The following is a 15,583-nucleotide window of genomic DNA, read 5'->3' as shown; positions in this document are numbered from 1 at the left end:
TTTGTGTAAAGAAAACGGGATGGTTGGGGAAGTGGGGGCTAGTGGATTGTGGCTGGGAGCCAGGACTCCTGGGTTCTCTCCCTGGCTCCAGGAGGGGAGGGGTCTGGGAGCCAGGAGTCCCATCCCACCTATCAGCCCCATCTCTGTCTCTCCCTGAATCTCTCTCTCGATCAAAAAGGGCAGGAAGGGGTTTATCTGCCGCATTTGGCCAGGGCCCAGGGGGAGCTAGGGGGAGAGATGGGCCCCCCAGTTAAGGGCTGGCCAGGCGGGGAGCTGGGAACAGGATTTCAAAGGGACCTGAATGCGGAGGAGGGGCAGGGCTGGGAACTGGAGATGGGGCCCAATCCTGGATGCCGCACCAGGTAGCGCGCTGGGCTGGGGCCCTCCCCCTGGGGGCAGCAGGGACACACTGCGGTCACTGGTCCGGGCTATTTATCCCAGTCCCACTGCTACTTCAGGGCAGGCCCAGCGCCACCTGCTGGTGCAAAGCCCTCGCTGCTTCATCCCTGGGTGGTGTTATGTGCGGCTGTTCCCCAGCTGCCCTGCCCCAGAAGTGGCTGCATCTCGGCCTCGGGGGAGCCATCCCTGTGTACTACACCATGTGATGCTACACCAGGGGGCAAGGCTGAGGAGGTCAAAGGAGAACCAAGGTCGGGGTGAAAGGTCTCTGGAGCAAGTTGGGGGAGGGGTCGAGTTAAAGGTCACAGGGTGAGAGGTCATGGGGGGATTCCCCCAAAGACCTGGCCCATGAAGACAGGGGGGATTTTTCCTCCAATACCCCCCTCCCTATGCCAATGGTTTCTCCCAGACCCCCCCATGCTCCAATGGTCTCTCCCAGTATTCCCTGACATTCAGTGTGAATGGTTTCTCCCAGGCCCCGCCAATTTCAGAGCGAATGGTCTCTACCAACCCCCCCATGCTCCGTGCCAATGGTCTCTCCCAGTAGGGAGGGGGGGCAGGCCTGAGTGACAGCATCAGGCAGCGCCTGGCTGGAAGAGACCATCTGACCGCGCCGGAGGGGGGAGGTGCCGCAGGAGCCAGGTGAGATGGTGCCCCTCACTCCCGACCTGCAGCCCCCCCCGCCGGTGCCCCGCCGCCCCCCCCTCGACCCGCCCCCCTCCGCCGGTGCCCCCCACTCCCGCCCGGCCCGGCCCGGCCCGGCCCGGCCCGGCCCTGGCCGCGGGGTTCGGGGCCGGCTCTGACCCGGCTCTAAGGCTCTTTGCCCCTCCCCCAGACCTGCCCAGCGATGGCGGCGCCCCCAGGGGTCTCCCCGGGGGAGCAAGGACCCAGCTCCCCCCGCCCAGGGGTGAAGTAACCCCCCCCAGCACACGTGGCCATGGTGAGTCCGCCTGGGGGCGGGGCTTGAGGGAGGGGCGGGGCTCTTGTCCATGGGGCGGGGCCCTGAGTGGGCGTGGCCCGCGGGTGTGGGGCTGTAGGGGGGGGGCGTTTCACGGAGGGAGAGGGTCAAGCGGTGGGGGCTGGGGGCTCTTCTCCAAGTGGGGTTTTGGGGTGGGCGGGAGCAGGGCTCTTGTCCGGGGGGGCTGGGGGGGGGCTCTTGTCTGGGGGGGGGGCTGGGGATGTCTGAGTGTGTAACTCCCCACCTTTTTTCCCCCTCTCTGCCCCATGCGCTCCTCCCAGAAGCGGGGAGGCCGGAAGGGGCCCCCGCCCCGTCGCAGCCCTGGGCTCCCCGAAACCAAGCGCCGCGGCCGAGCCCAGAGGATGAACAAAGAGGCGGAGGAGCTGGAATCGGGGCTGCGGCGCCTGGTAGGTGGGGCACCCGGACACCTGGGTTCTGTCCCTGGGTCTGGGGGGGGAGTGGGGTCTGGTGGGTTAGAGCAGGGGGGACTGGGACTCAGGACTCCTGGGTTCTCTCCCCGGCTCTGGGAGGGGAGGAGGGTCTGGTGGATCTGGGTGAGAAGTGCCAGGGGGTGGGTGCCCAGATACCTGGGTTCACTGTGTTTTCTCCTGCCCCAGGATCTGAGCGTGCCGGGGGCGGTGCCCGTGGGGACGGGTCTGGCCTTTGACGAGCGGCTCACTGACTTCCATTGCCTGTGGGATGACAGGTACTTGGGGGGCGGGTCCCAGATCCCCCTGGTCTGGGTTGAATTGGCCTCCCCTCCGGGGGCAGATCCCGAAAACCCTGTGGGAGCCACAGCCTGGCCCCCAGAATGCCCTGTCTGAATCTATGGGCCTCATCCTTCCTGCTCGTCAGTAATCGCCTCGCCGCCCTTTCTCCTCGCCCGCCCCCTTTCTCTGGAATTGCCTCGCCGTCCTTAATCCTAATCTCATGTCAAGGTTCCTGCCCCACTGTGAACTCTCGGGTACAGATGTGGGGACCTGCATGAAAACCTCCTAAGTTTACTTTCACCGGTTTAGGTTAAAACTTTCCCAAGGTACAAACTATTTTACCTTTTGTCCCTGGACCTTATTGCTGCCACCACCAAGCGTCTAACTGGGATATAATTTGGAAAGAGCCCATTTGGAAACGTCTTTCCCCCCAAATCCTCCCAAACGCTACACTCCCTTTCCTGGGGAAGGCTTGATAAAAATCGTCACCCATTTGCATAGGTGAACACAGACCCAAACCCTTGGATCTTAGAAACAATGAAAAAGCAATCAGGTTCTTTAAAAAAAGAATTTTAATAAAGTAAAAAGAATCACCTCTGTAAAATCAGGATGGTAAAGGATAATTAGATTCCAAACATAGAGAATCCCTCTAGGCAAAACCTTCAGTTACAAAAAGACACAAAGACAGGAATCTCCATTCCATTCAGCACAGCTTGTTTCCTCAGCCATTTAAACAAACAGAATCTAACGCATTGCTTGCTAGATGACTGACTAAGTCCTAAGACTCCATTCCTGTTCTGTCCCCGGCAAAAGCATCACCCAGACAGAGGGAGAGAGAGGGGGGCTTTGTTTCTCCCTCCCCCCAGCTTTTGAAAGTATCTTGTCTCTTCATTGGTCATTGTGGTCAGGTGCCAGCGAGGTTATCTGGGCTTCTTTACCCTTTACAGGTGAAAGGGTTTTTTCTCTGGCCAGGAGGAATTTTAAAGGTGTTTACCCTTTCCTTTATATTTATGACGGCCCCTTTCTCTGTAATCGCCTCGCCGTCCTTAATCCTAATCCTCCCCTTTCTCTGTAATCGCCTTGCTGTCCTTAATCCTAATCCGCCCCTTTCTCTATAATCATCTTGCCGTCCTTAATCCTAATCCGCCCCTTTCTCTGTAATCGCCTCGCCATCCTTAATCCTAATCCACTCCTTTCTCTGTAATCACCTTGCTGTCCTTAATCCTAATCCGCCCCTTTCTCTGTAATTGCCTCGCCGTCCTTACTCCTAACCTGGGGCGTTAAAATCCTAATTGGAGAATCATAACCACCCCCCCCCACCACAGGCCTGCCAGTGCCCCTCACTCCCGACCCGCAGCCCCCTGCCCCGATCCATCTTCTCCTCGTTTCATTCCCAGCTTCCCCGAGCGCCCGGAGAGACTCGCGGCTGTCCAGGGAAAGTTGCTGCAGTGCGGCCTGTGGGAGCGCTGTGTCCTGGTGGAGGTGAGAGATGGGGGAGGGGCTGGACGCCAGGACTCCTGGGTTCCATCCCCAGTAGTGGGCTCCTTTCCCCGTGGGCGGGAGGGGTCAGAGACCAGCAGCTTCTACCCTCCCCCGCAGTCTCCACTTCAGTGGTTTGCGGGTTCCGGCTACAATTCTTTCCTTTCTTCACAGGCCCGGCTGGCTACCGAGGAAGAGATTCTGCTAGCCCACAGGTATTTATGGAAGAGAGGACCCTGGGGCTGCGGGTCAAGAGTGAGGGGCACTGGTGGGGCTGCAGGGCGGGACTGAGGGGCACGGGCGGGGCTGGGGGGCGGGGCAGCGGGGTGGGAGTGAGGGGCAGGGCTGGGGGGTGGGGCAGCGGGGCGGGAGTGAGGGGCGCGGGCGGGGCTGGGGGATAGGGCAGAGGGGCAGGAGTGAGGAGCTCTCTCTCAGCCAGGAGTACGTGGAACTGATGAAGTCAACCGAGCAGATGAGCGAGCAGGAGCTCAGGGCCCTGTCGGAGACCTACGACTCCGTCTTCCTGCACCCGGTGAGCACCCGCTGGCCAGTGAGGCGGGGCCCGGACGCCAGGGTTCTCTCCCTGGCTCTGGGACGGGAGCGGGGTCTAGTGGGTTAGAGCAGGGAGCCAGGACTCCTGGGTTCTCTCCTGGCTCTAGGAGGGTCTGGCGGACAGTTACCCAGTGCTGTCTATGGGGTTCTTTCCCTGCGGGGGGTTGTCTCTCTGTCCAGCCCCCACTCTCCATGTCTCCTGCCCCCCAGGATTCGTTCCGTTGCGCCCGGCTGGCTGGTGGCTGCGTTCTGCGTCTGCTGGAGAAGGTGCAGAGCGGAGAGCTGCGCAACGGGCTGGCGCTGGTCCGGTAGGAGGGGTGGGCTGGGGCCGGGGGCTGGGCAGGGTCTGGGGGGCTCCTCCCTCTTGGCAGAGGCTAGCCACAGAGAATGGTTGATTCCCGGATCCTCGGTTAAGTTGCCAGGTTTTAATTCCTTCTTCCAATGACGATCCAGCCTTTGTGATGGGACGCCCAGAGTTTAATCCCAACTCCTGTGATGTTCACTCCGGCCGATCATCCTAAATCCAGCATCTTTTTGGTTTAGTTTGAGCCCATAATCCCAGTCCCAGGTTGTACCCCGGCCCCGATCAGCCCCTGGCCCCGTTGTCTGTCAGATCCTCCCTCGCACCAGCCCAGAGCCTTAATCTTGGCCTGGGCTAGAAACCGCCCAGCTCTAGTCTCGGGTTATTCACCTAGTCTCTGCTTGGTCCTCTGTCATCCCAGCTGGGCCTTGTCCCTGGTCTCCGCTCCCCACCGGGGCTCAGACCTGCGCCCTCCAATCCTCTAGCTAATCCCCCTTAATCCCAATCCCCCTCCAGTCTCAGACAGCCCCAGAATCCCCCCCATTCCCTAGGTCAGCCATTTACATTGTCCGCCCCCCACCTCCGCAGCTCGAACTGCCCCAATCCACGCTGGGTTACAAGGATCTTTTCCAGGGTCCCTTCCTGTTCTCACCTTTCTCCTTGGGAAAAACGACCCAGGCAGCATGTGCAGAGATCCGGCTCGCTGCATGAGCTGGGTTTAAATGGGTGGCACCGAGCTGCAGCCACCTCTGGGCAGGGCAGAGCAGGCAGAGAACAGCTGCGTCTCAGTGCCAGGCAAGCCGTTCCTGTGCAGCGTTGTGTATGGCTGTTCCCCAGCTGCCCCACCCCAGAAGTGGCTGCATCTCAGCATCAAGCGAGCTCTCCGCTAACTCTCTTTGTCTCCGTTCCAGGCCGCCAGGACACCATGCTCACCGAGATAAGATGGACGGTTACTGCATGTTCAACCACCTGGCCATCGGGGCTAGATATGCCCGGCAAAAACTGGGAGTGGAACGGTGAGGGATGCGGGGGCTGGTGGTTAGAGCAGGGGTGGACTGGGAGCCTGGACTCCTGGGTTCTCTCCCTGGCTCTGGGAGGGGAGTGGGGGCTGCCGGTTAGAGCAGTGGGGGCTGGGAGACAGGACTCCTGGATATCACCCCCCCGCCCAGCAGGGTGTCTATGGCCCGGGGGGGCAGGATGAGGGGCGGGTGCTGAGTCCCACTAATGGGCGTGACGAGAGTCTTGTTTCCTTCCAGAGTCTTGATCGTCGACTGGGACGTTCACCACGGGCAGGGCACCCAGTTCCTCTTCGAGGAGGATCCCAGGTCGGTCCCAGGCGCATGGGGGGAGCCCAGGGCTGGGCTGGCAGGGGCTGCGGCTCGGGAGTGAGGGGCGCTGGGGGGGCAGGGCTGGGCTGGCAGATGGTTGCAGGTCAGGAGTGAGGGGCACTGGCGGGGCAGGGCTGGGCTGGCAGGAGGCTGCAGGTCGGGAGTGAGGGGCACTGGCAGGGTGGATAGGGGGCAGGGCTGGGCTGGCAGGGGGCTGCAGGTGAGGGGCACCAGTCACTGCCCCCTGTCTGCCCCGTCTCTCTCTGCAGCATTCTCTATTTCTCCGTCCATCGCTATGAGCAGGGGAGGTTCTGGCCCCACCTGCCAGCGTCCGACAGCCCCGCCGTGGGGCAGGGCTGCGGAGAGGGGTTCAACGTCAACGTGCCGTGGAACGCGGTAGGTGCCCTGTGAGCTGTCCTGGGCGGTGTTATGTGCAGCTGTTCCCCAGCCACCCCACCCCAGAAGTGGCTGCATTTGACCTCCCTCAGACCCATCTAACTGGTCTTTGTCTCTCCGTCCAGGTGGGAATGAGGGACGGTGATTATCTCGCTGCGTTTTTACATGTCTTACTGCCCGTGGCCTTTGAGGTACGTTGGGTAGGGGATGGGACATGGGGCCGGTCCCTTCTACGGGGCGCCAGCTCCCATCAGCCCCAGGGCAGGGACTGGCTGGCTTGGGGCCTGTCCCCTCTGCCCCGATCCGGGGGTGTTGGGTCCGGGCTGCGATCTCCTGTGTTCTGTTTTCAGTTCCAACCCCAGCTGGTTCTGGTGGCCGCCGGGTTCGACTCTGTGCTCGGGGACCCCAAGGTGAGTGGCCCCTGTATCCCTCCGCGTTTGGCAGCGCTGCCCCCAGGGGGCGCCGAGGGGCTAAGGAGGGGGCCCGGGGCGCGTTTAGAAGGGCAGCGGCCAGTCTAGGGGGCTGGGTGAGGGGCCTCGCTGTGGGGCGGGGAGGGAGCCTGACAAACTGACCTTTGCGTCCGCGCCTAGGGCGAGATGGCTGTGTCGCCCGCGTGCTTCGCTCACCTGACTCATCTGCTCATGGCCCTGGCGGGCGGCAAGATGCTGCTGTCTTTGGAGGTGAGTGTGGAGCTGACCCACGGCGCAGGCTGCCCCCAGAGGTGGCTGCATCTCAGCCCCAGGCAGCGGTATATGCGGCCGCCCCGCCCCAGCGGTAGATGCATCTCGGGGCCGGGGGCACCGTTGACCCGTTTTTTCCCCCCACCCCAGGGTGGCTACAATCTGAACTCCCTGGCTGAGGGGGTCTGTGCGGCCCTGAGGACCCTCTTGGGGGACCCCTGTCCCCGGCTGGAGCCGCCCGTTGCCCCCTGTCGCAGGTGAGCAGGGTCTGTGGGGGTGGGGCTGGGGGTGGGGCGGCCCCATGATCGCACCCCACTGACTCCGGGCTGTTCCCCCTTCCCCAGCGCTCTGAGCTCCGTGTCTGGGACGCTCGCGATCCACGAGAAATACTGGCGGAGCCTGCAGAGAGGGGGTGAGTCCTGGCCCCCAGGACTCTGAGATAGCGGTCCCCCAGGAGCCCCTGCTCGCCCCCAGCCCCCCTCTGGGGCTCCCTGGCCCCCCACAGCCTTTCTCGGGTTCCAAGGCCCCCCAGCCCTCTTTTAGGATCCCACAGATCCCCCCCACACAGCCCCACTGGGGTCCTCCAGCTCCTCTGAGATGCCCCAACCCAGCCCCCCTGGGGTACCCCCTCCTGCCCCCACAACCTCTTTGGGGTTCCCCTGCCCCCCCCAGCTCCCCACTCTTTGGGGGGATGACAGGCTGCCCTCTGGGGCAGCCCAGAGCCCCCCAACCCCATCCCCCTGCTGTACCCTGCCCCCAAATTCCCATGGGGCTCCCTGATTTGATATCACCCCCCGCATAACTCAAGGGATTGGCTCTGATTCCCCCCCCCACCCCCCCGCCACAGAGACCGACACCCCCCCTGAGGATGTGGACGAGGAGCCAGCCCCCGTGGAACCCCCCAGACCCTCCTGAGGTGCCGCGACCCCTCCCGGCTGCCCGCACCGGCCTGGTGTATGACGAACGCATGACCGAACATTACAACATGTGGGACAGGTACGGCCCGGACGCCTGGGTTCTCTCCCCTGCTCTGGAAGGGGAGTGGGGTCTAGTGGTTAGAGCAGGGAGGCTGGGAGCCAGGACTCCAGGGTTCTGTCCCTGGCCAGAGCCAGGGCTGGAACCCAGGCGTCCGGGCTCTGAGTCCTTCCCTTCCCCCCGTCACAGCCAGCACCCAGAGCTGCCCCCAGCGGGTCTCCCGCATCTTCCAGCGCCATGGGGAGCTCCGGCTCACGGAACGATGCCGCCGGATCCCGGCCCGCAGCGCTGAGGAAGAGGAGCTGAGAATGTGCCACAGGTAATGGGGGAGGGGCGTCCCGGACACCTGGGTTCTCTCCCTGGCTCTGGGAGGGGAGTGGGGTCTGGTGGGTTAGAACTTGGGGGTGGGCCGGAGCCAGGGCTCCTAGGTTCTCTCCTCAGCTTTAGGAGGGGTGTGGGGGTTGGTGGTTAGAGCAGGGGGGCCGGGGAGCTAGGATTCCTGGGTTCTCTCCCCGGCTCCGGGAGGGCAGTGGGGTTTGGTGGGTTAGAGCAGGGGGGGCCGGGAGCTAGGATTCCTGGGTTCTCTCCCCGGCTCCGGGAGGGCAGTGGGGGTTGGTGGTTAGAGCAGGGGGGGCCGGGAGCCAGGACTCCTGGGTTCTCTCCCTGGCTCCGGGAGGGCAGTGGGGGTTGGTGGTTAGAGCAGGGGGGGCCGGGAGCCAGGACTCCTGGGTTCTCTCCCTGGACCAGGAGGGCAGTGGGGGTTGGTGGTTAGAGCAGGGGGGCCGGGAGCTAGGATTCCTGGGTTCTCTCCCTGGCTCCGGGAGGGCAGTGGGGGTTGGTAGTTAGAGCAGGGGGGCCGGGAGCCAGGACTCCTGGGTTCTCTCCCTGGACCAGGAGGGCAGTGGGGGTTGGTGGTTAGAGCAGGGGGGCCGGGAGCTAGGATTCCTGGGTTCTCTCCCTGGCTCCGGGAGGGCAGTGGGGGTTGGTGGTTAGAGCAGTGGGGCCGGGAGCCAGGACTCCTGGGTTCTCTCCCTGGACCAGGAGGGCAGTGGGGGTTGGTGGTTAGAGCAGGGGGGGCCGGGAGCCAGGACTCCTGGGTTCTCTGCCTCCCTCGCAGCCCAGCCTACGTGCAGACGGTGAAGGCCACGGCCAGCATGAAGCCACGGGACCTGCACCGCCAGGGCGACCAGTACAACTCCATCTACATCTGCACCAGCTCCTACGAGTGTGCCCGGCTGGCTGCCGGCTCGGCCTTCAACGCCGTGCAGGCCGTGCTGGAGGGCGAGGTGAGGGCTGGGGGCGGGGGGCCCCTCTCCCCCCTCCCTTTGCCCCCCAAGGCTTGGAGTGTGAACCCCCAGTGTTCAGGCCAAATCCTCATTAAGGGGACTTCATTCTGTCTCCTTGTGTCGTCACTTCACTTCCCGTTCCAGAGAGGCTGTCTCCAGAGGTGGCCGCGCGTCACGCTGTTATGTGCGGCTGTTCCCCACCGCTGCCCCGCCCCAGAGGTGGCTGCATCCCAGCACCGACTCACCCCCCCTGTGTGCTCTGTGCCTGGCTCTAGGTGCAGAACGCCGTGGCCATTGTCCGGCCCCCCGGGCATCACGCCGAGTCCGACACGGGCCTGTGGCTTCTGCTTCTTCAATTCGGTAGCCCTGGCAGCTCGTTTCGCTCAGCGCCTGGCGGGACGGCCCATGAGTGTGAGAGGGGGCTGATGGTTACGCTTGGGGGCGGGGCGGCTTGGAGCCAGGATTCCTGGGTTCTCTCCCCAGCTCTGAGAGGGGAGTGAGGTCTGGTGGTTAGAGCAGGGCGTGGGGTGGGGGCTGGGAGCCAGGACTCCTGGTTTCCATCCTCATCCTCCCTTCTCTTCGTCGTCAGGGTGATGATCCTGGACTGGGATGTTCACCACGGCAACGGGTACCCAGCACATGTTTGAGGAAGATCCGAGGTACCTTGTCCTCTGGTGGGGGGCTGCTGGAGGGTGGGGGGAGGGGGGAGGTATGTGGGGGGGACAGGGTCCGAGTGGGACTAACCCCCCCCCTCGCCCGCCCCCCCCAGCGTGCTGTACGGTCTCTCTGCACCGCTACGACCGCGGCTCCTTCTTCCCACCTCGGAGGACGCCGACGCCGACCGGGTAGGGGTGGGGCCGGGCCGCGGCTTCACCCTCAACGTGCCCTGGAACAGCCCCCACATGGGTGACGCCCGAGTACCTGGCTGCCTTCCACCGCCTGGTGCTGCCCGTTGCCTACCAGGTGCGCCCGGGACACCTGGGTTCTTGCCCAGCACCCGCAGGGGAGGGGAGGGGAGGGGTGAGCACAGATGTCTGGGTCCGCCGGCGGGGGCTGGGGGGTCGGGGTGGCGAGGGTTGTGGGGGGTGGGCCCGGATGTCTGGGTCCGCCGGCGGGGGCTGGGGGGTCGGGTGGCGAGGGTTGTGGGGGTGGGCCCGGATGTCTGGGTCCGCCGGCGGGGGCTGGGGGGGTCGGGTGGCGAGGGTTGTAGGGGTGGGCCCGGATGTCTGGGTCCGCCGGCGGGGGCTGGGGGGTCGGAGGTGGCGAGGGTTGTGGGGGTGGGCCCGGATGTCTGGGTCCGCCGGCGGGGGCTGGGGGGGTCGGGGTGGCGAGGGTTGTGGAGGGTGGGCCCGGATGTCTGGGTCCGCCGGCGGGGGCTGGGGGGTCGGGTGGCGAGGGTTTTGTGGGGGTGGGCCCGGATGTCTGGGTCCGCCGGCGGGGGCTGGGGGGTTCGGGGTGGCGAGGGTTGTGGGGGTGGGCCCGGATGTCTGGGTCCGCCGGCGGGGGGCTGGGTGGTCGGGTGGCGAGGGTTGTGGGGGGTGGGCCCGGATGTCTGGGTCCGCCGGCGGGGGCTGGGGGGTCGGGTGGCTGAGGGTTGTGGGGGTGGGCCCGGATGTCTGGGTCCGCCGGCGGGGGCTGGGTGGCGAGGGTTGTGTGGGGTGGGCCCGGATGTCTGGGTCCGCCGGCCGGGGCTGGGTGGCGAGGGTTGTGGGGGTGGGCCCGGATGTCTGGGTCCGCCGGCGGGGGGCTGGGTGGCGAGGGTTGTGGGGGTGGGCCCGGATGTCTGGGTCCGCCGGCGGGGGCTGGGTGGCGAGGGTTGTGGGGGTGGGCCCGGATGTCTGGGTCCGCCGGCGGGGGCTGGGTGGCGAGGGTTGTGGGGGTGGGCCCGGATGTCTGGGTCCGCCGGCGGGGGCTGGGTGGTGAGGGTTGTAGGGGTGGGCCCGGATGTCTGGGTCCGCCGGCGGGGGCTGGGGGGTCGGGGTGGCGAGGGTTGTGGGGGTGGGCCCGGATGTCTGGGTCCGCCGGCGGGGGCTGGGGGGGTCGGGTGGCGAGGGTTGTGGGGGTGGGCCCGGATGTCTGGGTCCGCCGGCGGGGGCTGGGGGGGTCGGGTGGCGAGGGTTGTGGGGGGTGGGCCCGGATGTCTGGGTCCGCCTGGCGGGGGCTGGGTGGCGAGGGTTGTGGGGGTGGGCCCGGATGTCTGGGGTCCGCCGGCGGGGGCTGGGTGGCGAGGGTTGTGGGGGTGGGCCCGGATGTCTGGGTCCGCCGGCGGGGGGCTGGGTGGTGAGGGTTGTAGGGGTGGGCCCGGATGTCTGGGTCCGCCGGCGGGGGGCTGGGTGGCGAGGGTTGTGGGGGTGGGCCCGGATGTCTGGGTCCGCCGGCGGGGGCTGGGGGGTCGGGGTGGTGAGGGGGGTGGGGTGGGGTGAGCCCAGATGCCTGGACCCGCTGGGGGGTCTCACTCAGCTTCTCGTTGTCTCTCTGCAGTTCGACCCGGAGCTGGTTCTGGTGTCGGCTGGGTTCGATGCCGCCCGCGGCGACCCACTGGGGGGCTGCCTGGTGAGCCCCGAGTGTTACGCCCCACATGACCACCTCCTGCTGGGGCTGGCGGGGGGCCGGGTCGTGCTGGTACTGGAGGTACGTGGGGCCTGTCCCCGCTAGGGGGCACCAGCTCCCATCTGGCCCCAGGGCAGGGACTGGCTGGCACGGGGGGCAGGGAATGGGACAGGGGCCTGTCCCCGCTAGGGGGCACCGGCTCCCATCTGGCCCCAGGGCAGGGACTGGCCTGGCACGGGGGGCAGGGAATGGGACAGGGGCCTGTCCCCGCTAGGGGGCACCAGCTCCCATCTGGCCCCAGGGCAGGGACTGGCTGGCACGGGGGGCAGGGAATGGGACAGGGGCCTGTCCCCGCTAGGGGGCGCCGGCTCCCATCTGGCCCCAGGGCAGGGACTGGCTGGCACGGGGGGCAGGGAATGGGACAGGGGCCTGTCCCCGCTAGGGGGCGCCGGCTCCCATCTGGCCCCAGGGCAGGGACTGGGCTGGCACGGGGGGCAGGGAATGGGACAGGGGCCTGTCCCCGCTAGGGGGCGCCGGCTCCCATCTGGCCCCAGGGCAGGGACTGGCTGGCACGGGGGGCAGGGAATGGGACAGGGGCCTGTCCCCGCTAGGGGGCGCCGGCTCCCATCTGGCCTCAGGGGGCGGGAAATGTGGGCAAAACCCAGAGCTAAACAGGACAGATGGATGCACCTCAGACCTGCCAGTTTTGGGGCCTCCGCTGCGAAATCTTGTGCGTTTCCCTTGCGGCCAGGCAGCGCTGGGCTGGGGGGGGTTAACTCTGGCGGGTCCCCTGGCCTGGCCGCCTGCTGGTGCCAATTCCCCGCAAAGCCTCCAGGGATGTCACGAGCCGCTACGGTGCTGGGGGAGCCGAGCCCACCGGCCCCCAGCACCGGAGCTGGGTCTGCGAGAAACGACCGACTATCCCGGGGAGGGAAAACCTGGCTCTGAAATGGGAGGAAACTCTGAAACTTCCGGGGTCCCGGGAGAAGCAAATCCCGTCCGGGGAAAACCAGCCGAAGCTTTTCAAGAGACCAGCTCGTGTGAGGGTTGAGTGGGACGTAAGATTTAAGATTTGGCTCAATCATTTTATTATTGATTGAATTACTGCTGCTGCATGGTTTCAAATACCATTAACCTGTGCGATTTCATCGGAACTGGAGTCTTCTTTAACATCTAATTGAGTACGATGTATATTAATACACAGTACAGTCTTACCACTCATCAAACGTATTAATGTAATGATTACAATCTGTGTCATATTTAGTTTTATGATTAAGAATCTAATATTACGGCCCATGCTGGGAGCCCCGCGGCGACCTGACGAATCCCTGTCCTTGGCCGAGCTGGGTTTTCCTGCTGCCTGTTTCGCCGGCCAGTTCCCAAGCTCATTTCCAAGCGATTCACCCCCGACGTCTGCGGCTCTGGGTCGCGGGGGCGTCAGGTGGCCATTCAGGGCCAGGAGATGTTAAGATTCGGTGGCCAGGAAATGCCGCGTTGCTCCTTGGCCTCCGTGTCGCTCAGCGAGAAATCGGAACCCGCCCCCCCGGCCAGCCAGGCCTCCGGCGCCTCCTCCCACCCGGCCCAGCCCCGGCCGCGTGTCTCCGGGGCAGGGGGGAATATGCCTGAGGTCAAGGCACGGTGGCGATTGGTGCTGCCCCCAGGGTTGGGCTGCACAGACAGGGACGCAGACAGACGGACGCCCCCCAAATCCCAGGTCTCTTCTCCTCCCCTTGCCCCCTCCAGGGAGGCTACAACCTGGTGTCTATCTCCGAATCCATGACCATGTGCACCCGGACCCTGCTGGGGGACCCCCTGCCCGAGCTGGGGTGCCTGCAGGCTCCCCACCCCAGCGCCCTGCAGTCGCTGGCCCCGGGCGAGCGCCGTGCACCGCAAATACTGGACCTGCCTGCGGCTGGATGGTAAGACTCTGAGATAGCGCGTCCCCTGCCCCACAGCGCGGCCCCCCTTCCCAGCCCCCTGCCACGTGTTGCCATGCTACGTAATCTCCATCTCTTGCAGTGCCGATCCAGCAGGACTCGAGGCCCCAATCCGAGCAGCCGGGCCCCATCCATGAGGACTCCCCACCAGAGGCCCCCTCGGGGGGCTCCACCAGAGCCCCCCCGTCTCCGAGGGCTCCGTCGATGACATCCTGAGGCTCGGAGCCCTCTGCCTCAGCGGTGAGGTGGAGACCGACTCGGGCTCCCCCCAGCTGAGCCCTGACTCCGCCCTGGTGGGCGGGGCTTCCCCTGGAGAGGCGGAACCTCCAGCTGCAGAGGAGTCAGAGGTAGGGTGGGGGGGAGGGAGGTTCTGGGGGGGCGTCTATCCCATGGGGCCAGGGAGGGGATCTATTATTGGGGGGTTGGTTTGCACTGGATTCCCTGGGCTGGGGGATGGGAGTAGCCTGGGGGTGGGGGTGGGGGGCGGTCTCAGCTCATGGGTCTTTTCTCTCCCAGGACCCCCCCAGCCTCCTGGACGAAGCAGCCGCCCTGCTCCCCACCCCCTCTGTCAGCCTGGGGGTGGAGTTCGCAGACACGGTGAGGCCCTGACGCCCCCCCCAACCCTGTTCCTTAATCCTTGGGGCCGCCCACCCCCATCCTTGGCATCTCCCATCCCCCGGATGGGCCCCTCACCTGCGCCCCCTCACCCTTCTCACCTGATTCTCTGCTTCCCTCTACCCCCTACACCTCATTTCCCAGCCTACCTCTCTGCCCCCCCCCCGCCCACTGGGCTCACATGGGGCAGCAGCCCAGAACTGGGTGCACCCATTTCCCAGCTGCTACACTAGGGGCCAGGACGCCTGGGTTCTCTCCCGGCTCTGGGAGGGCAGTGGGATCTGGTGGGTTAGAGCCGGGGCGGGAGCTGGGAGCCTGGACTCCTGGGTTCGATCCTTGTCTCCCTCGTGTCTCTGCAGGGGACGCTCTACGCCGTGACCCCCCTGCCCTGGTGCCCCCACCTGGACTCGCTCCAGCCCCTTCCCCCGGCCGGGCTGGACGTGCTGGCACCATGTGAGGAATGCGGCAGCCGGGGCGAGAACTGGGTCTGCCTGGCCTGTTACCGGGTGAGACAGTGCCCCCCGCCCCCGCCCCACAGCCGGTGCCCCCCACTCCCACCGGTGCCCCCCAATCCCGACCCACAGCCCCTGCCAGCCCAGCCCTGCCCCCTGCCCCCGACCCCCAGCCCTCCCGGTGCCCCCCGACCCCCAGCCCCTGCCAGCCCAGCCCTGCCGGTGCCCCCCAATCCCGACCCGCAGCCCCTGCCAGCCTGGCCCTGCCGGTGCCCCCCACTCCTGCCGGTGCCCCCCAATCCCGACCCGCAGCCCCTGCCAGCCTGGCCCTGCCGGTGCCCCCCACTCCCGTCAGTGCCCCCTAATCCCGACCCGCAGCCCCTGCCAGCCCAGCCCTCCCGGTGCCCCCCAGCCCCTGCCAGCCCAGCCCTGCCGGTGCCCCCCCACTCCCGCCGGTGCCCCCCAATCCTGACCCACAGCCCCTGCCAGCCCAGCCCTGCCGGTGCCCCCCACTCCCGCCGGTGCCCCCCAATCCTGACCCACAGCCCCTGCCATCCCAGCCCCGCCGGTGCCCCCCACTCCCGCCGGTGCCCCCCACTCCCGCCGGTGCCCCCCAATCCCGACCCGCAGCCCCTGCCAGCCCAGCCCTGGGCCTCCCAGCCCTGCTGGTGTCCCCCAATCCTGACCCGCAGCCCCTGCCAGCCCAGCCCTGCCGGTGCCCCCCAATCCTGACCCGCAGCCCCTGCCAGCCCAGCTCTGCCGGTGCCCCCCACTCCCGCCGGTGCCCCCCAATCCCGACCCGCAGCTCCTGCCAGCCCATCCCTGGGCCTCCCAGCCCTGCCGGTGCCCCCCAATCCTGACTCACAGCCCCTGCCAGCCCAGCCCTGCCGGTGCCCCCCACTCCCGCCAGTGCCCCCCAATCCCGACCCGCAGCCCCTGCCAGCCCAGACTCTGAGATAGCGCGT

General features: G+C 66.3%; 1 protein-coding gene across 1 annotated transcript; it reads left to right on the top strand.

Moving 5' to 3' along the window:
* The first annotated feature begins 54 nt into the window (after positions 1-54).
* Positions 55-15,578, top strand: HDAC6 (histone deacetylase 6). Its single transcript, XM_078850106.1, is given in 35 exon segments — positions 55-1,041; positions 1,235-1,339; positions 1,639-1,764; positions 1,975-2,063; positions 3,465-3,549; positions 3,721-3,761; positions 3,982-4,078; positions 4,309-4,406; positions 5,311-5,415; positions 5,656-5,724; positions 5,997-6,123; positions 6,249-6,314; positions 6,474-6,533; positions 6,714-6,803; positions 6,954-7,060; positions 7,148-7,215; positions 7,651-7,675; positions 7,677-7,804; positions 7,968-8,097; positions 8,896-9,064; positions 9,340-9,396; positions 9,398-9,465; positions 9,645-9,690; positions 9,692-9,723; positions 9,834-9,843; positions 9,845-9,881; positions 9,884-9,978; positions 9,980-10,027; positions 11,546-11,695; positions 13,358-13,533; positions 13,588-13,613; positions 13,690-13,898; positions 14,068-14,148; positions 14,526-14,799; positions 15,562-15,578. Coding segments are annotated over 34 exon segments (3,009 nt in total). The 5' UTR covers positions 55-1,041; positions 1,235-1,336.
* The last annotated feature ends 5 nt before the right edge of the window (positions 15,579-15,583 follow it).

Source organism: Lepidochelys kempii, chromosome 23 (assembly GCF_965140285.1).
Source record: "Lepidochelys kempii isolate rLepKem1 chromosome 23, rLepKem1.hap1, whole genome shotgun sequence".
Classification (NCBI taxonomy): Eukaryota; Metazoa; Chordata; order Testudines; family Cheloniidae; genus Lepidochelys; species Lepidochelys kempii.
The sequence above is the reverse complement of the archived record's forward strand: the minus strand, read 5'-3'. Positions and strand labels throughout refer to the sequence as shown.